Consider the following 27,809-nt stretch of genomic DNA (forward strand, 5'->3'; position numbering starts at 1 on the left):
AGTCACAAAAGTTCTCGGTCAATGACCGCTCCACGACTTGTACTATAAATATCTGACTAAGCCTTAGATGCTTTGGGGGGCTTAAGGTGTTGCTGCTCAGGGGGAGGGAGGTGGCCTGGGGTCCTGCCACTGCTGCGCAAGTGTGGATCCCAAACCACCAATTTGGGGCAGCACTCCGTACCACGTGCCTCAGGCAGCCCGAGCAGCAGCCAGTGCTAGTGACTGCTCATGTCACCCTAGGATCAGCTGCACCCACTGCTGCAGAAAGTCACGGAATCCAGGACTTCCATAAAAGATTCACAGTCTTAACACAGGTTACGTGAGGCCAAATAAACAAAATCACGGCGATAATAAAGATAAAAAACATATCTAAAAGGTTAATCTAGCAAGGTAGAGGCTGGGTTTTCCTCACCCACACTCTTCCAGTAAGATGGCAGTTCCCCCACCCTTGTTAGGATCTCCTTCAGAAGCCCCAAGTGCTGGTTCTACCGGTTTCTTATGTGAAAGAGAACTTTGGATTTTCTGTCCCTTTCTTTTATAAACCAGAAAACTACTGAAATAGATTCTTCTGATGCTTACCACTCAAAAGTAGTTAATTCAAGCTGTGAGGAAGGTGACCTGAAGTCTGGTGGTGAAGGAAGTGCCACACTTTCTTCCACTACTGGAATTTGTTAAACACCACATTTTTCTGTTTCCTGAAATCTCTTCCCCTCCTGTCCATTGTTAGTTTGATGGCTCTACTTATTGCTCATATGTAAATTAAGGTAAACCTATATTCTTTTTAGGATAGATTTGTTTAACAAATCTCCTGATATGCCTGATTTAAACACTTTAGTCAATTACAGCATATACCCATAATTTTTAATAGACATCACGTACATACATCATGCAAGAATATTAATTACCAGTGAGTTATTAGTTTATCAAACCACCTTTGTACAAAATATTCTTTGTGATGTATTACAATAGCATGTAGGGTGTTGGCACAGCCATGCTTATGGTTACACATCCCTCCTCATTTCAGACACCCAGAGTTACAGAGCAAGCAATATTGGCAGGGAGATATCTTTAACTAGACCATCTTGTTTGTGGAAAAGACACAATCTCATGTGCAGAAACCGATAGCCAGTTGACCTACTACTTTCCATAAGTTACTATATCTAGATCAGTTTTACATCCGGGAAGGCGATAGATGGTATGCTAAGAAACACTTGCATCAGGCAGTGGTGATCCATTGCTCTAAGCCTACGCTAAGTCAGATTCAGAAGCAAGTATACTATAAGCTAGTGATACCAACACCTTCTTCCTGCACATTCTGAGTGTCAAATATACCAATTTAGAATCTTAAGAGCCAAATTCTGTGCTGTTACACAGGTGTAAGACCTTTAACTGGAAATATTAAGGGTTTACACTAGTACAGCTCAAAGCAGAATTCATCCCTTCAATTCACTCCCAATTCACCAATAACATTTACACATCCCCTGAATTTGGTCCACTGCATTTTTAAATCTTGACACATACAAACAACCGTCCCCTTCCCTCCCTTTCCTCCCGTCAAAGTCAATAGAAAAAAAATCATTGACTTCAGTAGAGCCAGGATTTCAACCAGTGGGTCAAGGAACTGGAAGACAAGGATGTAGCAGGAAAAGTATATAATAGAGGGATGTTAAGAAGTATGCAAGTTAAAATAGACCATGCCCCATGTTAACTTATAATTTAGTATTCCTGCTTGGAAAATACTTTGTGCTACAGATGAAATTATACCACAGCACAGGTAATTTGCACTGTGATTCACAGACTTGCTTCTGAATTTGCCTCATCATATAAGTGACAATCTGTAACACTTGCTTTTGTTGAAAGGACAGGACAGTTAAAAGTCAAGTTGTTGGCTTTATTGACAGTTACTAATATTAATGAGGTTTTTTTCCTATAGAAAGCTTAGGCAAAACATTTACAGTTAGGAACCAGTCATTCCTAATTCTTAGTCACAAAGCTCACTCATACATTTCCAGTTTCTAATAATCCTTTCAGGATGAAGAGTAGTATTTTTTCCCTTCCCAGTAATTTTTCCTTGACATCACTTCATACCCTTCCTTTTGCTGCCTGCCAGGAAAGCGTGGTTTTTGTTTTGTTTTTGAGAGAGATTTTTGTTTTGTTTTTGGAAGCACAAGTAACAGGTTGTACTGTTTTTTCCAAGAAGGGACTATTTATAATTTGAAATGTTTCTTCACAGAGTTGGTGCACCACCATATTTTGATGTGATCAGTATACATGATGCAACACAACTGTATTGAAAGAATGACTATAGTTAGTATGTGCGCTTTGGGATGGGTTTGTAGCTAAGAAAGTCGCAAGAAAGTAACACTGCATTAAAAAACACCACAGTAAATACTTCAGTGCTGGTAGTTTTTTGTCTCTGACAGCCTGCTATAAGGTTGGGTCCGGATATCATTCATCATCTGTGGATGAAGTTTTCATCTAGTTTGCTAGACTCTTGACCCATATAATAAACCAACATTTCACTGAACAAGGTTGGGCAGTCTTTGCTCAAGAGAATACCAAGAGTGGGATAACAGTTAGCATCCAAATCAGGCTGGAACTGTATTAACAAAGCCATTGGAAAGCTTCCATGATGTCTGGTCCTTAACTACTACTAGATTCAGGAACACAAAAAATATGCCCATAAGATTAAATTGAAAAAAGCCAAAGATCAACTGTTTGAAAAACAGTCCCTCTAAGGTTTAGTTCTGGGTCCCTGAAAGTTCAGAGTTCAGGCCACAAGGATAAAGCATTCCATCAGCATTGCACAGAGAAAATGACACCCAGTGCCAAAGGGTTCCTTCACAGCAGCATCAAGCATACTTTATTGTTTAATATAAATCACTGCAAATGAGCAATCATTAGTCAGCCACATTTTTTTATATAATTACTGGCACTGAAAAAGAAACCATACAGGTTGTTGTGAACTTACATCTATTTCTACCCAAACACAACATAAGCTGTTTGCATAATTTTCGGGGTAGGTTGGTGGGTGTGTATGGGAGGGGGGGAGGGATGAGAAGAGTTCCCATCCCTTCCCCCAAATCACTTTTTTCTGTGAGAGATCACAATCTGCTTTTTCCTATAAAGCACATTTATTGTAGGAGTTTGATTTGAAAGAGTTTCAAGTAATTTAAACTCTGGCTGCAGCTACACAAATCATTTGAAAGCTAATTTCTCCAAGAGTTTCCTCATATTAATGACACTGTAGGTTGGCACTATGAAGATCAATTTGTATTTCTCAAACAACCACCAACCAGCATATTAGATGTGTGCCAGAAAATAATCTAGAATGAATGAGTGTGGTACAGAAGTTAGCCAACACTCTATTAATGATTGTAACATGCACAAAGGGGTAGATTTTTACTGAATGTACAAGTGTTACTCTCAGTGTGAATTCTGGTTAACTATGACTATGTTAGCAGACATGCTCAGAACAGAATGCATCCTGTTCTCTCCCCCGCACCCTTCAGTGAGGTATTCTTTACATAAAGGCTAAGATTCCAACACCCTTACTCACCTAGGCTGAAATACATCTTCCACTGAGATCAACTGAAGCTTTTGTCGAGTAGTACTTTACTTCACATGAAGAAGGGTATTAGACTCAAGCCCAAAACTAAGACAGTCCTCTCCTCAATCATGGCTTTAGGTCCTCTGGAACAGAATTTAGGGGTAACATGACATACGAGTTTGCACTGCATTTCCTCAGGACTTGAGGAGCATTCATCCTCCAAAGAAATTTTAGGTTAAATTCCCATTTCACCAGACACACACAATTCTCATTAACAAAGGCTATTTAGGTGCACTAAGAGGAAACTGATTTATCCTGACATCCTAACAGGCCTTGAGGAAATGAATTTCATTCACAGCAGTCACAGTGCAACAGTTAGGAATGAAGATTTCAGGTCTTTCCTATAAGCTATTTGAGGCCTGTCTTTACAGGTTTAAAGGAACACTTAGCAGCAGTTTGGATTTTTTTTACGTTAACTGGTAAGAAATGGGCAAGATTGCTGTAGCACTGTGGAGTATTTAAAAAAAATCCTTCATGACTGTGGTTTAGTTAAATATGCACAATTTTATTTATTGAAGAGATTAGGACAAAAACATTAAACCAAATACATGACAAAAGCACCAGAGGCAATAAAACCCCACCATGCACATCACCAATCTTTCCTCTAAACAAGGTACTTATCAAAAAAAAAAAAAAAAAAAAAAAAAAAAAAGTCCTTCTTGACACAGCACCATCTTCAGAGTGTAGAAATATTACTCCTTTTGTATTCTTAGTTACCAAAATAGAACCAAGGCAGGTCAGCTGCAGCTAGCTTCATCTTTTGATAAAGGACCGTGAAACATCCTCAAGAGTGGGGCCGTAACTTTCCTGCAGGGCAGGCAAATAGCATCCATACGTCAATGCCAAGTAGCGGTACGCACATGCCACATACTATAATTGAGCACAAATTCAAGTAACATTTACATACTACAGAGTCCACATGTACCTACCCAAAAAACATGATCACTTCACAAAACATATACAGGCAGTAATATCAGAACAACTGAGGTACTGGAAACACAAATATTTATGCCAAGAGATTTCAATATCATACAGCAATAGAAAAGCAGTAATTAAAAACATTTGCCAGTCTAAGTCAAACAAAGCTATCTAGAAAAAAAAAGCTAAATAAAAAGTTATTCAGGGGCAGAAATTCCTGAACAGAAATGTGTTAACTACAGCATGTAACATGTCATCCCAAGTCAACCCGTAATTGAAGTACTGGCTTAATACATCACTACTGTGACATTTTCTTCAATAAATAGAGTAAGTCTTGACAATAAAAAAGGTGCATATTACTGCGTATGTTTTGGGAGAAGTATCCTTATTATAATAATGTTCAGCTTATTAATACCCTTTTATTTCTTATTCAGGGCATAACAAAAAAACCAAAAACCAAAGAAACAGTTGCCTTCCCAAGGTGAGAGGAATTCAAAAGATAAATGTTAATATTTTTCTTCAATAATAAAGAGCCCTCTATTTACATCTGGGCTAGTCAGTTATACAGAAGGTTGGTTCTGAAATCAAAAACTGATGCAAGGGCTTTCTGCCCTCTATAGTCACATACGTGCAGCATGGCAAACATGGCAGCCAGTATTTCAAACCCTTTTAAAAAATAATATAGGTTTCTTTTCTTCTTTTACTATTATAGCAGTAATGCATCTGGAAGTTTGAATTATAATAGCTTCCCGCAACAAACCATTTGACACAAAACAGAACAGCTTGTTATATGACAGTTACTTCCCCTTAAGGGAACAAAGCATTAAAATGTCATTTCCTGACAAGAATATTAAGTAGTTTATTTAGAAGAAATATGAATTGAAAATAGCTATCAAGAGACATGAACTGAACTTGTTTGTTTTTTAGCACCCACTTTTCATGTCCATCTATGTGCATCTAATTTTCTTCTCAAATGAATCCCCATTAACCATCAGACATCAGATTTAAAAAAACAAAACAAAACTAAAAAACACACTAGCCAATTGTACTTTCCCTGAATAATGACTGAAGTTAAATATTTAACAGTGCGATGCCAAGATGCGTGTTGAGGCAAAAAGTTTCTCTACTTGTGAAACTATTTTAATGAAACAGAAGCAGGAGTGATACAGCTGCACCAGAATTGGCATTTGCAGTCTCCTTGGCTCCAAAAGGTAAGAAGCTACAATTGTTCCATGTTGCCGTCTCCTCCCCGCCAAATCAATCTAACCTGATAGCAAGGCTCCCTCCCCCCCAAATCTGTCCCCATGCTACATTTGTTATATTAGCTCCTGGCGGAGATTCCTTCTCAAACTAAGGAACTCCAAGTGTCTTTTGCTACCAAGCTAGGCTGATGCAGGATGTGATTTCACACTGTCAGGAAGGACTCCTTCATGTAGCCATTTCTAGGACATTGTACCTTCTGAACACCAGTCTTTGTGCTCAGTTAAAGAATGGGTCCAAATCTTCTTCCATGTTGACATCAGGCACCAGCTGATCCGATACTTCCTTAGCACCGTACCCCGAATTAGATACATTAAAATCTGTAGAAAACCAGGGATGGTCCAGAATTTCCTGTGAAGTCAGCCGTTCCGAAGGCTCCCGGCGCAGTATGCTACGTATAAGGCATTTTGCCTTGGGGGATAGAGTCTCTGGAATGTTAAACTGCCCACGACGGATCTTGCTGAAGAGAGAACTAGGCTCAATATCATGGAAAGGATAGCGTCCAACTAACATTGTGTAAAGCATGACACCTAGACTCCATACATCTGCTGCCTTGCCAGAGTAGCTGCCATTTGTGTTCAAGATCTCTGGACTCACATAGGCCGGGCATCCATGCTTATCAGAAAGAGAGTCATCATTCCCTCGTAAAATATAAGCATCTTCTAGACTTTCCAATTTTACTCTGGTCCTGTAGAGCAAGAAAAGAGAGGCAACCATTAAACCCAGAGATGAATTTCAGACCATTGCAATTACATGGTTTTGATAATACATTAAAAAAAAAATCAATAATTGTAAAAAGGTGCATCGGTTTCGAATTGCCATTCCCAGGCAAAGGCTCCCTTTATTTATAGTAACATGTGCATTGTCTCTTCCCTCCCACTCAGACATTTGATCTTATTAAGAGAATAAATATAACCCCAATCATACACGCCTACACTTTTTGGTAACAAGACTTCAGTTAACTACTTAGAGCTAGCATGAGAAGTCATCCCAGAGCTCTTGCTAAAGATGTATGTCAGAGTTTTTTGTTGCCAAATTCACTAAGATTGTAACAAATGAGGAACAAAAAAACCAGGAGTGTGGTTGTGTTTTAGCTTATTCTTATGGCATTGATTCTTCCCCTTTCATTATGAAAGTTAGGGTGTTCTCCCCCCCCCCCCCCACAAAGAGAAATTATCCAGTTCACTGAAAGTCAAGAAAGTCTCCAGTTTACGAAAACTAGAGAATTCTTTATTATAAATAGACTTCACTTTTCAGATGAAGCATTTAAAAAGTCTGTATTTGATTAAGGGAAGTTTGAAATGACGTACAAAAGGGGCTATAGCTGAGAATCAAGGAGCAACTGGTACAGTAATAATCTACTTGCAGGAGAACATAGCCTTTTCCATACCGAGACCACAGAGACACATACTAGCTAAGGGCTAGAATACGACTCCCTTAGTCACATGGGTGAGCAGTCCCACTGAAGTCAACTGGAGTAACGAGGTTACAATCTAGTACTAAAATATCTTTACTTTTTAATCCCAACACACAATACATGAAGAATAGATCTAAATCTTCCCAAATGTTCCTTTAAATGATATCACATCAGGTAGGTGGGTCACAATGATAGTTTAACCAATTAAAACAAGACTATTCTGCTTTGAGGACTCAAGCAAAATAAAACAAGAGAGTTCTTTGGGGTGGACAGGTTAACGGAAAATGATTTTTAGCACGACCCTACAAATGGCATATCTAGATTGGAAGCTCTTCATGTTTGCAGTGTGCATACACTTGTTAGTGCGATACAAGTGTAAACTCTGCGGTAGCAAATTCTCTTGTTTTATCTCCAAGTAAAAAATGATTCCAAGCTTCTTTGTTACATTACTATGTTAACACAGTCTAACTATATGTATCTATACAGCATATCTATACAGCATTAAAAGTTGAGATTCTGTGAAGCAGCCTCTGTGCATGCGAGATCCTGGGCTATCGACTAATCGAGTAGTTGATAGAATTTTTATCGACTCCTCAATTTGTTAAATACCCACCACTTAACATCACTAATCCTATCCTCATTTCATCATTGCTTTATGTGCTATTCCCCTATATAATCCCCAGGACCAGAACTGGCCCTATAGAAGACAGTAATCCAAAATCATTAGAAAGCACTTTGTTCATTAAGACTTAGGATACAACATGGGAGTCTTATTATATATATAGTAGCCCAATGTCTGTGACTCTGTAAAGTTACAGTCTTGCTTCTGGGGGGGGCGCTGTTGCCTCCCGCTGTGGTGCTCGGCTGACTTCTGTGCCGCTCAGCCGGGCCGCCGCGGGGAGCAAGCGGCACAAGCGGCCGTTTGGGCTCCCCTAAGGCAGCCCCCATGCTGCATGGGGAGCATGGAGCCCAAACAGCCATTTGGGCTCTGTGGTCCCCTGAGTGAGAGGCAGGAGGGGGAGGAGACGAGAAAGAGAGTGAGAGGCAGGAGGGGGAGGAGATGAGAAAGAGAGTGAGAGGCAGGAGGGGGAGGAGAGACCTGAAAATCCCATTTTATGACGGGCTATTGGCTATTTTCTTAAATGTTTACTGAAGAGAACTTTGCTTGCCTTTATTACTGAAGCCCAAGCAAGACCCATATTGGCATTAGAATTGGACACAAGACAGTTCAATGTTATACGAGTAAAACTAACCAGGGCATTCTGCTGTTAAGTGTTATTTAGCAGACTGCTCTATTAGCTCTCCAATAAACACTCAGGGTTTTTTTCAGCATCTAAAGACATTTACTGGTTGATATGAAAGTTTTTCGCAACATGCTTTAGATAAGAAAGTCATAAAATCCCTAATTCAGAATCCCTGGCTCCCAAATCTAGCACATAAAAAGACAGCTCATTTATGATTGTATAGGCCAATGTCTTCTCCCTTAGTTCATAGTGATGGGATGTGTGTCACCCATCAGCTTCCTGATTAACTACCCATTGTTGGATTATAGACACCTATGGTGATGGACAGGCAATCAACATTTCACACTTCAAACAATAACCTACTCACACAGGAAAAAAGTTACAAGTTCATAGTCAATTTCCTTCTGTACGAAGAGTTCAGAAGCTCTTTCTGTATGGAAAGGATGAAGAGGGAAACTGCCTAAGGATGCTGGTAGGATGCCCCCTGAAATCCTAAACATACACTTGTTCCTTTATCTAAACAGGGAAGTAGAAAAGGAAAGAAGAGGAGTGAGCAGAGAGAAAAGGACAAAGGAGAAGACAGAAAAGCAGAGTACAAAGTCAACTAAATCAGACACACAAGTGTTGGTCCCAAATACTGAAGCCCATCACATTTTTCACTAACATGGAGAGCAGGGACAATGTTACTCCTGGGGGAATTCTGCATTTGGAGACACAGTAAAATTCACCCAGGACTGGCACGTGCACATCTGAAAGTCACTAAACTGCCAAACAGCTATGCCATCAGTTTACCATTGTTAACAGTAAGCCTACCCCCAGTTAAAAAGTGAAAGACAGACTAGCAAGTGTTTGAGAGCTTTTTAAATTATAAAAATCGATCCAAGCTTTTATGTTCTTGTGACTAAGTGCTGCAGTACAAAACTGTGTAAACCAGAAAGACTTCCTCTTCCTTGAAAAATATGTGATTCCTAAGGAATCTAATAAGAGGCTTCCTTTGTTATAAATGCAGGCAATGTACATAAACACTTGACATGGAAAACCTTATTATGACTTTGAGCTTTATGCAAGGTGCCCTGCACTACAGGATCAAGTTCTATATGCATGCTATTGCAGGTTTTGTTTAAATCAGTAAACTGAATAGCAGCTGGCCATTATCTGCTTGCTCCATCGTAATCTAGGACTGAATGAAGTAAACAGCCATGTTTTCATCGGTCTGAATAGAGTGGCCTTGAAGAAACACAAATAGATGATCCCCAATCTTTTTAGAATGTTTGTAATATAGATGTGGAGTATATATGATCACTAAACATGCAAGCTAGAATGTTTGCATTTCACTTTGCATAAAAATAGTAGCTTGCTTTTTTTAAGATATACACACCAGATTACTCACATACCATGAACTGGTTGGACATTTTACTTAGCTAGGTTGCTTTTGTAAAATGTCACTAAGACCAGCATAAATTTACAACTGAAATTTTTTACCTATTGGTGTAGAACATTAAAGACATGGGGAAACCAATCCCATGATAAAGCTATCTACATTCAGACTTAGAACATACGCAATATTTCCAAAAGCTGTACATGCTAAGACACACAGTCAGTAAATTCAGTGGAGAAAAGAGAGAAACCCAACCTCCCTGGTAAATTAATGCAATAGAGGAAAAATATTCTAGCCTACATTTTCAAACTTAAGCAAGGTATTTTGGATGCCTCAGTTTTGCTCTAACTTAAAAGGATCTTAAAGGGATCATATTTATAGAAGGATGAGTACTCGCCCTTTTAAGGTGTGCCACATTGGCAATTTTGGGGTGTCCAGTCATCCCTGAAAATGCAGGTTTCTGCATAAAGGCTGGGAAAGTCATCAAGTTTCAGAGTAAACAGACAAGCCTAAATTTGATTCTTAGCAGTCAAGAGACACTCTCAAAGCAAGTATTTTAAAATGTATTCATGATGAGTTTGGAAGCTCCTCACATTGTGCTGTTACCAGTACCAATTGGAATAAAAGAAAATTAAAACATTAATTTTGCAGTTAAAATCTTCCCTTTCTACCAACCTACTAATGGCAGCAGTACAAGCAGTATTTAAATATTACTGTAGGACTGCTGATGTAAAAATTAATCCCTAAAGTTCAGATGAACACAGACAGTTAAAGCCGGATGAGAGTCACTTTATATACATACTGTAGTGCAACAAAGACATTTGTGAAGGCTTGCATAATTACAGTACATAATTTCATGTTTTAATGCTGTGCACTTGGAAAGAGAGCATTATGCATCTATCAGATCATTGATAAAACACTGCATTAGCCTAATGCATTAAAAAAATACAACCCTGAATCAAGGCTATTTAAAAAGGGGAAGCTATTCTGCCTATGAATGCTTTCCCATTACTGGTGAATGAAACCACAGAAGTGCAATCAGAGGGCAGCAGTGGTACTCAGACGGGAAATGCGTCTCTGTCCCCATAGAAACCGTCAGGGAAACCCATGAAAAACAATACCACTCTGAGTTTCTTATCAATATGCCATTCATTACTTGACTGCATTCAGACTTTGGTCTTCAGTAACGTAACAAAATCTGATCAATTAAATCTCTTCTAGAAGATTCTTCAATGTAACCTCCAGAGTTGGCATCAGTTCCTGGCAGACAGCTTTGTTATCATACAGCCTACACTTTTTACAGTGATTCACATTATTCCTCCCTGCAGAGTTTGGGGATTACTGACAAATTACTACACTGTCTTTTAACACAGAAGCAAGGGCCACAAAAACTCTGCAGTCACACTCCAGCTTCACTCCTGTTCTCCAAAAAGCAAACAGAATTGCCTGAGACTCAGTGGAATTATTCAGAGGCCTCAAAACTCATTCTTACCACTAAGAGAAAAAACTGAACATTCCAGACACATTGTGAATGAAAGCATCAGGATTTCTGAGGTGCCCAGTAGTTAAGAAGGCCATGCTTGAACTGATAGGGCGATTAGTTCAGCAGCTGTTTCTTATATTTCTCCAATACAGTGCACACTGAAAATGACTTCTCAGCTGCTGTTGCTGAACCGAGCATTAACATTTTAGGAGCATAGGGGCTGCAATATTGGAACAGACTAGTGGCTCAGCAGTAGCCAATAGCAGCTGCTTCCCAGAAAGGGGCAAAAAGCTATTCTCTCACTTTTAATGTAATAGGCGTATTATCCACTTGCTAGTGAAGCATTGTCGGGTGTGGAGGTTCAGGAATTACAGTAATTTAGCCCATGTCCCTGTGCTCCAAGAGACCAGAAAGCAATTTCTACTGTCATCTGATCACATCTCTGGTTTATGCTGTAGTGCATAACTATAATGTCAAATGACTGTTTGTGGGGAAGAGGATAAGATTACCCCTTCCATCCTTAGATAGGCCACATACACGACATCCATGTGACGTCAAAGGCAACATCACTCCTGCTGAGGACAGAAAGGCATTTCCTTTGGCCCCCAGACATCTGACTCTAGCTGGAGAGAGACTATTGTTGAACCAAACTCTTTTCCCCAATCCAGGGATGGCAACTACTCAGACAGGATCAGGAAACCACACACAACGCTAATAACCACACCCAACTAAGACAATTTAGTAGCTGTTCACTATCAAAGGTAAAAAAATGACCATGGCATCAGATTCATGAGAAAAAAGCCGATACTGCTCACTCTTATCTATAGTGAACTATTGTAAATAAGAGAAAAGAATCTCTTTCAAACAAACCAGGCCTGCACTTTGAAGTGAACATTATTAAATCCCAACATTTGCTGAAGCAAGCATATCACAATGTAGTTCTGAATTAATCTCTGCACCAAGGACTATGCTATCTTAGCCAGGCCAAAGGGAGCAACTCTTTCTCTGCCCCTGCAACAACTTAGCAATGGAGTACAGAAGGAGAAGTGCTCCATTCTCTGTATTAATCCTCCTTCCCCACTACGTGGCAGGACCTTTTAGTAGGGTTTAGAATCCACAGTAAGGGATCAGGCTGGCAGATTTCCATTGGCCAGACCACACACCAAACTCACTGACTACATCAAGAAAACTCTCTCTGACACTGTCAGAACATAGTACCATGGATAAGAGCAGGTGAGATAGCCATGTGTGTTTTCAAGGGCAAGGGGACTCAGACAGCACAACTTTGGAAGAGCCTTGTTGCCAGAGGGATAGAAAAAAAATTCTCCCACCACCACTACTGTGATGGGAACTGCGGAATCCACCACCATTCCTAGAGACATGCCTTAGAAAATCATTGCATTCAAACTTCAACCCAGTTGCTCAGATTCCAGGGTGATGAATGTAGGGACACGCCTTTAGCTCATGTCAAGTGACTTAGCGCCGCTGACTTCAAGTGAGTCACATCAGCCAAGAATCCGGCCCTTAGATCACTCTCTATGAAGGATAAACCCACAGGAGGGATAGCATAGCAAATTATCTTGTTTGTACAGCATCTGAACAGAATTCCACGCAATGGTACTGTCTGTATGTGCATGCTGCAAATGCTTATAATGAATTCATCTGGGTTCTAGGACACAAGACCTTCACTAAAGGGAATGTAATTCAGTTCTGTGCTTTTCTAATTGAATATCTCGATTTTTTTCGGCTGGCCAACCCTTGGGGTTAGTGCTTATTTGGTGCTCCAAGAGACACACCAAATAAGCAGCCTGATCATCAGGTGGGCTGAGCACCCACAGATTACTTGGAGCAAAAGTGGATCTCTGTAATGGAAGAGGGCTAGATTTTGGGTGCTGAACTTGAAACACTTTAAAAGAGGACGGTTGTCACAAAATGTTGGGCACTGCACTCCCAACACCCTGGAAATCAAGTGCCTTTTGAATGTCTCAATTTGGGCAACCAAAAAGACTAGTCACTCCTGAAAATGTAGGCCATGAACACTAGGCAGATATTTATTTTGGAAAGTGAAACAAATGTTCAGTAAGCAAACTTGCAGGAGGAAAAATGAGTTACCATTGCCAACAAAATCCCTACAAAAAGTCAGCAATGTAACTTCAATAGGACTAACAAATTCAAAACAAAATGCTGAGCAACCAACAGAATTATACAGTTGTTGCAGGAAGTTTGCTGATGCAATGTTATCGCCTAAGCACCAGGTGAGGGAGAGCTGCCCTCTCAGGGAACATGGTGTGTGCCACTTGTTGATTTTCCTGAAGCACCTAGGAAGAGGGATACCAATCACAGGAGAGTACTCATAAAATGGTGCTTTATTCAGCCTAGACACTTGAAACACAGCAGAACATGGTGGCACCTAAGCACTGACAAGTAACCAACCTTTTAAACAAAGAGGTAAATAGCTACATAGGTGCGAGTGATGGAAGATAGTCTCAGGAAGGGGGAAGATGTAGGGTTTCCAAAAAGCATGGTCCTTAATTCTGGTTAGAGAACCCAATCTTCTCTAATTGCTGTCAATGTGTAGCTCTCAGAAACCAATGCTTCACTATTAAGACTAGAACACCAAAAATGATTGCTAGCTTCTATTCCCAGATTATGATACTCCCTCACTTATGACCTTGGCCAACTTACTTAACCTCCATGTGGCTCTATAAAATGGAGAAAATATTTCCCTATTTCACAAGGACATTCTGAGGCTTACCGTTTGTTGACTGTTTCATGGGCTCTGGCTAAAAGGCATTATATAAACAGATAATGTAACGTATATTATTTCTTGGAATGTTTGGGATCAAAAAGGAGGCTTAGGACTCAAATGACAAGGAGAACAAAGGAAGCATGGACTTGACTGCTGACAGAAGTTGCATAATTGTTTTGTTTTTTATCTGAAGTTTGATGAATGAGATTTACTACCTGAGAAGACACAATCCAGCCTTCCCACACACTGTCAAAGGCAAAACTAGAAAGAGCCTCAGTTTATGGGTTGAAATTTGATCTATGCTTAGACTCCCCACAGTTCAAGTTACATGGTTTAATGCTACACCTTTCCTCTCAGTCTGAGTTAACAGAGGACTATAGAGCAGCCTATAAAAGGAACCTGCTTTTGTTTCTGCATCGTTTGACTCTGTTAGGAGAGCTCTGTTTACACAACTTTCATGCTACAACTGAAAGCTTGTTAAACAGTATCCCAAACTCCTAGAAAGCTTTTCTGTTCACTATGTGTTCTCAGCAAGATTAAAGGTTGCTCACATCAGAATTCAACCAGCTGACAGGAATGGCACAAGGAAGAAGGGGCATAGGTGAGGAGAAATAGCCCCACTTAAAATAAGAAAAATAGTCACTTAGATAAGTCTACATTTCGCAGCAGGAGAGCTGTACTGATACAGTGATGCTACTGTGCCAATGGGAAAGCTACTCCAACTAGCATATTAATCTATCTCCGCAAGGGATGGTAACTATGTAGACGAGGTCAACATAGCACTGTCTACACAGGGGGTTATGTTGTGACGTGATTTTTTTACACCCCTGAACGATGTAATTATATCAATATATGTTTGTAATGTGGACCTGTTTCTAATAACGAATATGGAGCAACTTAAATCTCTTCTCCAATCTTCTATGGTATCAATGTTACTGCGCTAGCATTCTACAGAACAGAATTAAGATTACCTTAAATCAGCAGGGGCTACCCTCAAAGAACTGAGCAGTTCCAGAAAACAAAACTGTTCAATGCACTAAATAAATACATAGTACACTTGCACAGGCTTTCTAAATTAGTAGGTTGTGCTGGATGTGTTGTTGCCTTGGCACAAGAAAAAAAGTGTCAAATAATATTTATTCTGAGTAACTCTCACCTGCTTGCAATTTCTAATATTTACTAGAAGAGTAAGAAAAAAATACAATAACTGGAGTGCCAACATTATTTTCATTTCTCCTATCACCAACTTCAAACATTATGACAGACAACATTTTAAAATAAGTCTTAAAAATTCTATAACAAAATTAATAATTCCCCAGATAGTGAAATGTTGAAGTGTTACTTGTGTTAGGAAAGCCAATGCACAGAGTATGCTACTTATATAGACTGATTTAATTCTCAAATCTTCAGAGTGGCTCCCCCCCCGAAAGGAATAATTACGTTTTATATGAAAGTGATTAATTACTTCAGTATATATACACAGCAGTACTGGGCACACAGCTATTTTTAGCATAGTCCAATGGAGACTCTACCATTGTGTGACATCATTGGGAAAAAGGAACAGCTGGAAGAAGTGCACATTTTCTCTGACTATAGGCACCGACCGGGTCTACTGCCAGATCAGTTTATAGGAGGAAAATAATTCCTGATATGACTATACATAAAGCTCCACAATCCTATAAAACAAAAATAACCTGCCTCTCTATGTGTGTGTAAGTAAAATGAAGAGATGTGCTCTTAGTGTATGTCTACTATATTTTGTAGACATAGCACTCCCGATAGCCCGGCACCAACTGGAACCTGGAAGTGCTCTAGCCAGCTGGACAATTGGAGCTGCTCTGCCACCAGCTTCCCCAAGTCTGACGCTGGTCAGTTTCAGCAGAGGCGGACTCGGGGCAGAGCACCCCAGCTGCTCTGCCCCAGGCTTCCCCAAGTCCTACACTGCTGAAATTGACCAGCGGAGGACTTGAGGAAGCCAGGGCCAGAGCAGCTGGGGTGCTGCCAGGTTGGTCCCGCAGCACCACCCCTCACCTGAGTGGCGCTGAGGAACCAACCTGGCAGCACTCCAGCTGCTCTGCCCCCCAGCTTCCCCAAGTCTGCCGTTGCTGAAACAGACCAGTGGCAGACTTGGGGAAGCCAGGAGGCAGAGCAGCTGGAGTGCTGCCCACGCTGCACAGTTCCCCGCCGACCTACCCCCCCCCCCCCCCCATAGCCCCCCTTCCGGTATTCTGGCATATCCCATAATCCAGCACCCGAGTCCCAAAGGTGCTGGATTATCGGAAGTTTACTGTACATGTTTTCTTAGTCTTTAAGGTGCTGCTAGACTATTAGTTGTTTAAGTTTTTTCTACTATATTTGTCGCATTCCATAGCAGTCAACTTTTTTTAAAATGTAAAGACCAGACTCTTAAAAAAGTGCATGGCACCCAACAGACCTCCCAATTAAGCACCAAAACACACCAACAAAAAAAGTTGGTCAGCTCCTACGTAGGAGTTGAGCTGTTCTGAAAGTCTAGCCCTGAATTTTAGATTGCAAAGTCACAGCTATGTAAACAGATGTGCAGCTGCTCTCTAACCCAGCCTTGCAAAGTGTTTGCACCCACACAGAAGCATCTTAAAGGTCTTTCAGAGATGAGGTATGAATTTAAAAATCTAACCTTGAAATCCCAACATTAAGCTCAGTTCGTTTCACCTTGACAATTTGCACTTAAAAGGGGTAAATGCAAAACAAAAACAAAAAAAAAATATCTTGTTAAAATAAAACCATTAGATTGCATATATCTTTTTCATTTCCTGACTTGGACTAAAGTACTATTTTACTCTACCATAACATTACCCTGACAACAGTCCATGAGTATATATATATTTCAGAGAATTCAATTAACAATATTTAAATACATAAGCTCTCAAAAGCTGGACAAATTAATACTTATAAGATCCTGAGGCCAGATTTGTGGAAGTACTAAGCTTCCAAAACTCCCAATGAAGCTGACAGATGTAAAAGCCACTAGACAAAGGGAGAGAAAAATCTAACACTCTTCCCATTTTTTGTTTAACTGTGCTACAATTAATTTTAGATTATGGGGTTGTTAAAATACATCTGAAGCACAACATGCATACTTGGAAGTGTGTAAAACTTAATGCACCATCACAATCTAGCTTTACTATAGGATATCACCAAATTGTCATTAATAGAACTAGGGCTCAATGGTATGAGATGCTGAACACTCAACTGCAAATGAAGTCAGTGGGAGCTGAAGACACTCAGTACACCTTTATGGATTGAAAGCCCATACCTTTCTAATTTAAAGCTTCAGAGAGGTAGCCGAGTTAGTCTGTACAGGATAAACTTAAAAAACAATGAATAGGAGCACTTTAAAGACTAACAAAACATATAGATGGCATCATGAACTTTCATGGGCACAGCCCACTTCTTTGAATGTTTATTGGTTCAGAAATGGTAAGAAAGGTACCAACTATGTATGGTTTAAAAATGAAACTTAAAATGTTAGGACCTGGTTATGTGTTCCTAGACATCACTAAGCCCAAAGAAGAGAAACTGAAATTGAATTTTAAAAAAATCATATTATTTCTGAAGAATACATAGATTCATTGATTTGGTTCCCAGTCATCAGCTGTCCACTAAAAGCAGTCCAAAAAGTGGGAGAGTTTAGTCAAGTATTGGCTACATGCTACTGTTCCAATCTTGTTTTTGTAGAAACAAAGGTCAGATCATCTTCAACCAAGGGAAAGTTTAATAGGGGTGCATATTTATATTAAACATAAATTGTAATAACAAATATGAGACCAGAGTTAGGAATAGAAAACTGTGCAGAAAGACCTCAGTTAAACAGTGGGGGTGTAAGAGAAACCCAATTTTATGTGGGTTTGTTTTTTTTAATTGCCTCCTCCAACTTCCTGGTTCATTACAAATGTCACAGAGAGCAGCAATCTGCGACATCCAAAATACCATGCATTCCAAGCAGGCTGCTGGTTTCTGTGATGAAGTTTCTCAGAAGGCAACATCACAAGCACTAGCAACCTTGTTGAAATGTCTGGTATTTTGGATGTCAAGGAATGACGCACTCTGCAACAGCCTCAGTGAAACTAGGAAGTTGCAAAATTTTACAGAGTAAATACACAGGCGCAGCAAACAAACTGACGATTGATAGGTGTCTGATGGTTTGCAGCATGTGAAGAAAAATAAAAACAGAATCTAGTTATTCTGTTTCTACCTTTCACTGTTTCCCTTGACTGTGTTTCAATTTGTTCAGATGAGAAATGGTTATAATACATTTAGTGTTTGCAAATCACTGATACATCTGAATGAAAATTATTTTTCTTATTACTGGTTCAAAAAAAACAAACTAGCAACAGCCTTTTAGCCTCAAGCATATGGTATTTAAAAAAATCAGAAGCAGCATTCTCTTTTAGTTAATAATTGGCTGGTTTTTTACTCTCCAATTAATGTTAGCATAAAGCAATGCTACTGTAGCACATACTACTCTGGCCTTGTGCCTTATGATGCAAGTCAGATCTTGGGAAGCATCTAGGGTAGGGTTTCCTAAAGGTAGAGTTCTACAGTAATTCTGTTCCCAGTAATCAACACTCACTGACTACAATGTATAACCACACACGTTGTGAGCACATATTATATTACTCTACTCTGTTAATAAAGATATTTGCTCAGAGAAAAGAGGCATTGCCAATTTAAAATACCATATTTAAGATCTCTTACTATACTACGCAAATAAGTCTCCATGTTCTATCATGATATTACAAAAAATGCAATTGTTTCCATTTTACACTTATCACACACTGGACACAATGATAATCACTATTGTGCCTTTTCCCATAAGCTACTGGTGATAGCGCTACTAATTCTTATGTATTGCAGTGGTGAGGAAAATGGGGAATAGATATTTGTTTCTAAACAATTGTTTATATTGGAATTAACTATGAAATTATTTCCGTTTGTCTCAGGTTGTATAAAAGTTTGTTTTTTCAAAATGTGAGTTTAAAACTTACAGTACCCATAAAACTCTTGGGCTGTGTCTAGACTGGCATGATTTTGTGCAAAAGCGGCTGCTTTTGTGCAAAATCTTGCCGCCTCTCTACACTGGCCGCGAGTATTTGCACAAGAACACTGACTTTGTAATGTACAAAATCAGTGGTTCTTGCGCAAATACTCCGACACTCCCACTCAGGGATAAGCCCTCTTGCGCAAGTATTCTTGCGCAAGAGGGCTAGTGTAGACAGCCATGTTAATTTCTTGCACAAGAAAGCCTCTACACTGGCACGGATGCTTTTGCGCAAAGGCACATGCCAGTATAGCCGCTCTCTTGCACAAATACTTTTAGTGGAAAAGTTTTTCCATTAAAAGTATTTGCATAAAATCATTCCAGTCTAGACCCAGCCTTGGAATAGAAACTCTCTCTTTTTCTAATAAAAGAAACTTCCAAATGTGAATAGATGTGGCACGGTCTTCCTGAGCCTGAAGATGGATCTAAAGAGCCTCTGCTGCTACTCATAGCTTTCTTGAACAGCCAAAACATATGACCGACAAGACACTGAACTATTTCAATGAAGCAATTCAAACTCCTGTGCATGTGCATAGCAATGAAAATATCCATTTCACTCTGGAAGGTTAGAGAAACAGAAAACAGCCATCCCCAGAGTAGCTACAAGGTTGGAATGTGAGAGTAGCAGACAATCTTCTAGAGGTAATCCAATAATCAATGACTATAGAGTGGAGAGAGAGAGAAAGAGAACTCCATCTCTCTCCCAGGACCCAGCTAGAGGGTTTCAAACTGATCTGAAGCCTATCAACCAGGGCTAATTAGAATGAAGAAGCCTCTAAACAGGGTCAAGGGCAGCCTACTAGCAACAACATACCACCACCACCCTGTTTCCAGCAGGTTGGGATCAGAGCAAACCAGCCCCAAAAGAATACACATCAGAATATGGCTGTAAAATCTCATTTAATTGGTTAAATATGACATCTAATGAGTTAACCAATTAAAGGAGAAACAGGAGAGCTGGAGCGACGCTCCCGCCGCAGATAGGGGCACTCCAGCCTAGCTGGAGCAGCTCCTGCCTGTGGTCTCCCTGGGCCAGCCATGGACAGGGGCTCCTCCAGGCAGGCTGGATTGCCCATGTCCACAGTAGGCCCTGCAGAGCTGGAGTAGCCCCCTTTTCCAGCTCCAAACAGGAACCAGTAAGCATCACCTAATATTAAGGGTAATTCTTACTGGTTAACTTTTCACATCCCTATATCAGAAAAAAAAAATAGGAAGAAAGGGACAAAACTCCACCTCCTTCCATTCCTTTTTAAGTTCTTTGAAGGTCACCTTCAAGTTTGATTTTTCTCCCATGTTCTACCCTGCTCCAGCAGAGCTCAATGGTGTGTGAGAAATCACTGCCGAAATGCATTATGGAACACAATTAGTGGGAATGGATAGCCACAGGGAAAGGATTCTAACAGGCCTGAATGACAAAACAATTACTTAGTATTAATCGTCTGTTACAATATCCCCTTCCTCTACTTATATCCAGAACTATCTCACCACAAAAGCAAGCTGACCATCTAAAACCAGTATTATAACTCTGATTCTAAAGTGGATCATCCCCCAAACAATGCAAGAGTCTAACGTTGTCACAGACAAAGGACATATACAGAAGCAATGCTCTCTCTGCACTCTCCTTGCCACCTTTGGTCATAAACAGTATTAACAATGCTGAGAATTCTCCTCAGAGAGTTCAGTCTTCTTGTCAGCCTCAATTCCCCTACTGGTGGATCTCCTACTGCCAAATCCATTAGGAGCTCTGGGCCTTCAAATGTAAGTGAAGTGGATGGCAGGCGTGGATGCTTAGCAACTTTCAGGCTTCAGAAATCTCAAAGCTGAGCACTCAAAAGTTGACATAATAGATAAAAGCCCTGTGCAGATAGAAATCAGTATCCACAATCCACAGGGCTCTACTCTTAAGAGACACAGTGGCCAAAGGAGAAGACAGTTCCTGCTGTCTGGGGTTTTACAGCCCTGCTGGTTGCAGAGCTGAGGGCACTACAGCTGCATAGCTGGGAGGAGCTACCAGCATAGAGTGCTGGCTCCTAGGAGTGGTGGCACCTTCTTCTTCTCCTTTGGCTGCAGCATCTCCTCAGAGTGGAGCCCTGTGGATCAGCAAATACTGATTTATATCCGCAGACAGATATTTGTATCTGTGCAGGGCTCTAATATAGATCTTTATGCAGATCTACCACAGGCCTCTGTACACTTCCTCCTGCATGTATACAACCTGTCTCTATGCAGCCAGCCTTTTTCTCCAGAAGCCAGCTACCAGTCAGACCCATGGGAATTCCACAGTGCAGAGGTGGAGGTGCTGCAAACAATCCTAAAGTATTTGAAACCATATTGCTTTGTTTCAAAATCCTCACTCAGTTGGTAGAGGAAAAAAATGCCCACTTTACATATAACACCCCAACTGCAAGGAAAGGCCGGCAGTAGAGCATGAGGAAAGCAGGGAAATTGTCCCAAACAGAACATTCCCCTTACCAGGCTTCTCTGCAGGGATTTGTTTTTTCCTCATCAGACACAGAGAAACAGGATTACAGTACAGAACACATGGTAATATTAACCTTAACTTAAAATATGCTGGATGTAGAAGAGCAAGGAGAGAAACGCATTCAAACCACAAACCCAAGTCCAATATGTAAAAGATTCTTACCTTTCTTCATCCTTAAAGATAAATTTTCGCAGTTTGAGATCCCGCAATACCAGTCCACCATCATGACAGTGTGCAACAGCAGAAGCTATTTGATAGAATAGTTTGGCTGCCTCTTCTTCTTTAAGCTTCTTGCAGGTTCGAACAAAAGAATGCATGTCCCCATAGCCTCTTTCAAAGAACACATATGCTTTTGTCTCCCCAAGAATTATTTCAGTAATTTGGTTGATACTGTTGTGTGCTGGTAGACAAAAACACGGCGCCAACGACTCTTGGTAGCAACCAATGTCAAATACCTAGAAAACAATAACAGTAAAACTAGGATTAAAGATGAAGTCAAGGTACAAAGCAGTAATTATATCTGGCCCTCAGCTCTCTACAGAGATGGGTTGCTGTGCCTGTACTTAGCTTTTACAACTCTCTTTCCATGTGTGGAATTGGCAGAAATGCATTTGTGCATGATGTTGGGAGAGGAAAAAAAAAGAGACTATACTTCCTTACATGGATGAGAATGTTGTCAGCTAAGTAGAGGTTGTTTTCTAAAAATAACAGTGTGAACAGTTAAATAGCCAATATGTGATTAAATCCAGATTATAATCTACATCATGGTTTGAGCGCCACAGCTATATGTAAGGATGCCAAGCCTCAAAAGTAATCAAGTTTACCTCCTCTGAAGAAATCCAACTAAAACCTCAGAGACCATGAGCAAACTGTGATGATTTGTGCTTGGAGAGAGCTTGTCAAACTGAAATCATATATCTATTTTACTAACTTATTAAAGCCTTAACATATTTCATGTTTAAAATCAAATGTCATCATTAATATTGCTTACTTCCTCTTACGTATGTTCATCCCGCACCAAAAAAAAAAAAAAAAAAAAATCAGTGAAGTCAGTTTCACTTTCACATTCACAGTTTTACAATGGCCGTGTTCAAATGTCAGAAAAAAAATTATGGAACTACTGGTTTTAGGCTTTATACAAGCTTACTTTTTAAAACAACAGCAATTAAATCTTGGGACAAATATAATCGAGTGTCCCTTTAACAGTTGTGTGTTGCTTTAACAGTAAGCAGGTTATCAGTGATCCAGTGAATGGGCTATAAAAATGCATAAAGGATGCTGGGAAATTCAAATATAAAAATTACTATAGTCTAGTGATTATGAATGAATCAGTATTTGAGTCAATTAAAACATCTAAAGCAGTGGAAAGTTTCCACTGAGAATAATGGAATGCTCTGCAGTAAGAAAATGTAAGCAACAAAGAGTGTATTATACAGCCCCAGATGCATTATGAGGTACAAAGGAAGGAACCAGTGTTTTCAATAATAGAGAAACAAACACACTCTGGGATTTATTGCTACTTTCACATTAATCTGGTCCCACTAGATATGCAACTGGCTACTCTGTGTTGTTTTAGTTAACAGCATTGAGATAAAATGGTATGTACTTAAACCAAAGTCCCATCCAATGCTACTGGTTTTTCATATGCTAGCTTGCCTCCTGGAGAGGCACTCACAGTTACTTCCTCTGAAGCTTTAAAAGTTTTTAAAACTAAAAGCTTCTGACGTGGGTCAACAGCAATTTACAAAAAGCTTCTAAAATAAACTAAGGCTTTTTAAAATGCTTCTTCAGGAGAGATTCCAAGATGGAAGGCCACTTGACAAAATGGGGAAAGAAAATACTTACCTGTGCTGCTAGACTTCACCACAGCCAAAAGTCATTCAGACAGGCAGAGGCCCAGCTAACCCAACTCACTTTCTAACAGGGAAGATTAGCATCAAGGCGTTCTGGTGACGTGATAAACCACAAAGGCAGCACTGAGGGTTTGTTGCTAAAACCCTAGTGCATAATTCATTCCAGAAGGAAAATCACTGACACTTGGATCTGTGCTGAGGTCTCAAAAAATGTGGTAAGTATGTCATTAGAATTGGTTGGAATGACTAATAAGTAGCTGTTATAACACTGAAAACGGACTTTCTTCACCATCCCAGGATTTTAACTTGTCTTCATTTGAAATAGAATTTCCACAATTCTTAGGCAACTGTAGAATACTTAAAAAATAAACCAAACCAAAACAACTGCATAGTGCCCGGGGAACCTTGATCAAGGTCTCTGATGTAAGACAATAGACTGTATGCTTTGTTTCTTTAAAGTACTACAATATCATATTGTCGCTATCCCAAAGATTTTTAAGGGGCTTTTTTTCAGTCAACTTGTAATATCCCCGAACTTGGTTCAATACAAAGTCCAATAAACAGCAGTTTAATTTAGTTCTTATTAGCAAAGAGAAGTGGACAGACACCTTTGTTTGAATCCCTCTGAGACTAGAAGCAAGTAATGGCATTTGTTAGTGGGATCTGAACATCATCAGAACGTTTGTGCTATCTCACCCTATGCCCATGTGAGAAATCACTTCCACTGTCTCAGGATACAAGCTTTCTTAGCAAGGAGGATATTTCTCAAATAGGAATCATGCTACTTAGGGTGTTGTAAAGTATGCATCAGTTAAGGTACATTTAGGACTGCCATCAGTCCAAGAAGAGATTCAAGGTAAGTATTTTCAGGATATAGATCACAAGCCGTGGTTCACACTTATGAAAGAAACTGAATGGTGTCAAGTTAAAAAAACAAAATAAAAAAGCAAAAACCAAGCATCTTAGTACAGCTCAATGGGAAGGAACCCCAAAACCAAATTCACTCTTTGGGAAACAGCAACTTTGCTGCACAGTCGGTCATAAAAATATCATGCAATAATCCAATACTTGCAGCTAAGGTACAAAAAACTTGCTAAAAATAGAACACAGTGATGAAGTTACTGCAGGCCATGCAAGCTTTTATAGAATTTCATATAGAGAAGCAGCAGCATACCTGTATTTCATAAGATGATACAACTGTCCTAACACATAGCACTATTCTACTGCAAGGAACAGAGTTTTCATTCAGAAATTCTATTTCAAATTGTATTTATTTTGGCAATATAATGCATGCATATGCAATACCATTCAGCTTCCATGGTCAAAAGACTTCCCCCCACCTCTTAAATCTTAATTAAACTCAGGGTTTATGACTCATAAGAGGGGATTATTTATATTGCCCTCAATCAAAATCTTTTACAAATAGATGCAAGCAGTAAATTGGCACCCTCCTTGCAGTATATGCTAGTCAATTTCTTGTGAATTAAATTTAAAAGTATGCAATAACCAATCCTTTGAATAATTATGTGTCTGGCTACTGATCATTACACAGACAGAGAGCTCAACCCCAGAAAATTACAAAAGATTGCTCAATGGCATAATTACATATTTTGGGAACAATACAAGCATTAAAGCACGTTGCAATCTGCTATACAGTCATACTGCTAATGTGAATGGGCATAAGTCTAACGCACCAGAGACAATGAAAATTGTAACCAGTGCAGTTTAGGAACAAAGGGGATAAAATATTCCCTCAGACTGAAAGGGAAAATACGTTTCTTGACAGAGGTGCAGACATGTGGGTTTCCTTTTCCCATGGGTCACCTTCGAACGTTAAAAGAAAATGGGGGAGGGGCTGCTGAAAAGCAAGCAGTCTACAAAGACTGGCTTAGGTATTTTGTCTGCTCTTCTATATAACGTAGGTGTACAGCTTTTATTCCTGCAGAATTGTGCTACAGGGGGAGGATGCTATTTCCAAACAACCTCTTTAATAAGCAGGGCTGAGAACTCAGCAGGATTAATTCAAGGTGGATTTTTAATCACTTTTCAGAGTAGGCTGTCTACGACCTGCAAGGCTTTCAAACTCAAATAAAGCAAGACACAGGGTCTTCAAATCAGCAGGGGGGGCTCCATTTTGAAGAGAGAGTGGGGGAAGGATCGGGTGATAACACGATCAAACTAACATTTCAACATCTTTTAAAGACGGTTCTTTCTAGTACAGCTCCTCACGGGTACAAGTGATAGCTTGGCTCCAGGCCCCGTTATAACGTGGCCATTGTCTAGAGTCAGGGGCAAAGTTACGGGGTGCCTGTTTAATTCTGTTCGTTTGGGGCTTGGTTTTAAATGGGTCTAACCACGGAGCTAGTCGATTAGTTGAGTATCCGGTCAAATATCAAGCAATACACTGTCTGGTTAGAAAGATAATAACGGAGAAAGGTGTTACCTTGCAAACCAGCTCCTCTCCACTGTGCAGATGCACCGCTCGGAAAACGTGGTCTCCCTCAAGAGGCTCCAACAATAAGTATTTCCCGATGCAAGAAACGCAATGCGACAAGTTAGGAGTCTCTGGCGGGCTCGGAGAGCCTAGGTTCGGACTAAAACTCTGGCTTGGCTCGGTGGATCTTATAGACGAGAGCTCTTCAAAATCCTGGGTTTTATTCCGAGGTCTCCCATACCGCGCTATTGTGATAGGGGTTGACCTTTGTATGTTCATGGGTATTGTAAGAACCAAAGTTATACACCAAACCCCCGGGTTAAGAAGATCAAGTCACTTGCCAGTCCAGCTGCAGTTGCCTTTGTGTTGCTATTAAGAAGGGGTAGTAGGGTTTGTAGATTAATAGTACCAAAAATAAACCCCCCACAATATTATCAAAGCGATTGTTTTGCACGCGGGTCGGCTTCAGAGAACCGTGTGACCGGAGAAAGAGGATTTAGCCGCAGGTCCTCTTGTTTCTTGTACAGCAACCGACTCGTCTTTTTCAGAGAGCAACAAACTAACTAATTTGAGAACGTGGAGAGCTGCAACGTTCAATTTTCGAACGCAGCTTCGCAAGGAGGTTGCAATATAAATAGAGCAAGGGGGGAAGAGGAGGCTGATTCAGTATTAGTCTCTGGTGCCCTAAACGCCCACTAAATTTTTTAACACACTCAACCCCAAAAAGGTTAAGTAACGTGCTGCATAAATGACTGGATTGTCCTCTCTCTCTCTTAAATACAAGGCAAAAGGGAAAAAAGTTGCCACCGTTTTAACTGTAGATGGCGTCTGAACCTTTCCTCTGATAGCAAGGGTGATCCAGAAATTCAACAAAAAATAGAGGGAGCATTTAACTTAAAAGAGCGGTCAGTGGCAGCAACAGAGCCGACAAAAGATACAGTAAAGCTATTTAAAAAACCTGCAGAAATACCTCTATTTGCGTTGGATTTTTTTTGCCCTACCCGAATGAACTGCAAAATCAAAAACGATTGTGCCCAGATATCCACACAATTATGCACCGCAAGATTTTTGTTGTTGGTTCAATCAAAGAAAAAAAAGTGCAATTCAGGACAAGATCAAGAGTCTGAGATTTCCACGGCACGAGGATTTTTTTCCGTGTGTTTTCCCTCGGGGCTTCCAGGCGCTTTAACAGAATTCACGCACAAAAAAAAAAAACAAATGGGGGGGGGGGGGTGATCCCGGTGGTTCTTCTCTAGGGTCCGGAATGAGCACGGGGGAGAGCAAAAGAAACTGCAATCACTCTAAAAATATTGCAGGGGTCTGATCTATTTCCTAGAAGCAGGAGAAGGGGGAAGAAAGGGATGGCCGGGCCGATCCCTTTCAGCAAGACATCATCCCTCCACCATGTATTAATAGCTACTTACGTGGCTGGGATTCTCTCTCTAGCTCGCTCTATGCCTCACTACTCAATGTCAGCAGCTGCAGCAGCACATTTACACCGTGCCCCAGTGCAAAGGCTGACTGCACAATCCCCACCGTCGCACAGCAGACTGGCTCAGAGGAGAAGCCCACCCCACACCGAGCCGCCTCCTCATTGAGCCGAGGAACCATCAATCACAGAGCGAGCCTGCCAACCCTGCCCCCCTTTCTCTTCCCTTCCCTCCCCTCCCCACCTCCACTCTCTGAATGAGCCGGTTTCAGGGTAAACAAGGTGAAATATCCTTCCGCAGCACAAGCTGTGAAATAGGAGCTTTGTGAGCGCTTTGTAGCTGCTGCTGGCAAGTCACTGGAGCTGCTTGAGTCAATGCTTGGATCTATGCATGTCGAGTTTCACTGACCTCTGCTTTCCGTTCGTTTTATTTGCCTGGGGTCTGGGATAGTCTGGTTGGAAACTGTGTGAA

The 27,809-nt window shown here is 40.4% G+C and overlaps 1 protein-coding gene across 2 annotated transcripts; it reads right to left on the reverse strand.

The window, feature by feature from the left end:
- Positions 1–4,239: 4,239 nt before the first annotated feature.
- On the reverse strand, positions 4,240–27,486 carry TRIB2 (tribbles pseudokinase 2). Of its 2 annotated transcripts, XM_006138557.4 has the most exons (4): positions 27,333–27,486; positions 25,918–26,277; positions 21,784–22,076; positions 4,240–6,476 (listed from the first exon to the last, which is right to left on the reverse strand). In XM_006138557.4, the coding sequence occupies exons 2-4, from the start codon at positions 26,185–26,187 to the stop codon at positions 6,008–6,010; spliced, it is 1,032 nt and encodes a 343-aa protein (XP_006138619.1). In that variant the 5' UTR covers positions 26,188–26,277; positions 27,333–27,486; the 3' UTR covers positions 4,240–6,007. The 2 variants fall into 2 exon arrangements, with proteins under 2 accessions (XP_006138619.1, XP_075779593.1); XM_075923478.1 differs by lacking the exon at positions 25,918–26,277 and having other exon boundaries at positions 27,333–27,475.
- Positions 27,487–27,809: the final 323 nt, after the last annotated feature.

Source organism: Pelodiscus sinensis, chromosome 3 (genome assembly GCF_049634645.1).
Source record: "Pelodiscus sinensis isolate JC-2024 chromosome 3, ASM4963464v1, whole genome shotgun sequence".
In the NCBI taxonomy this organism is placed as follows: Eukaryota; Metazoa; Chordata; order Testudines; family Trionychidae; genus Pelodiscus; species Pelodiscus sinensis.

Excerpts from the sequence above, each read along its gene's own strand:
- TRIB2 (XM_006138557.4), bottom strand. The coding sequence starts at position 26,187 with ATGAACATACAAAGGTCAACCCCTATCACAATAGCGCGGTATGGGAGA. Across the intron at positions 22,077-25,917 it reads GAGAGGAGCTGGTTTGCAAG|GTATTTGACATTGGTTGCTA; the intron begins GTAACACCTTTC and ends ATTGTTTTCTAG. Across the intron at positions 6,477-21,783 it reads ATCTTTAAGGATGAAGAAAG|GACCAGAGTAAAATTGGAAA; the intron begins GTAAGAATCTTT and ends CTTGCTCTACAG.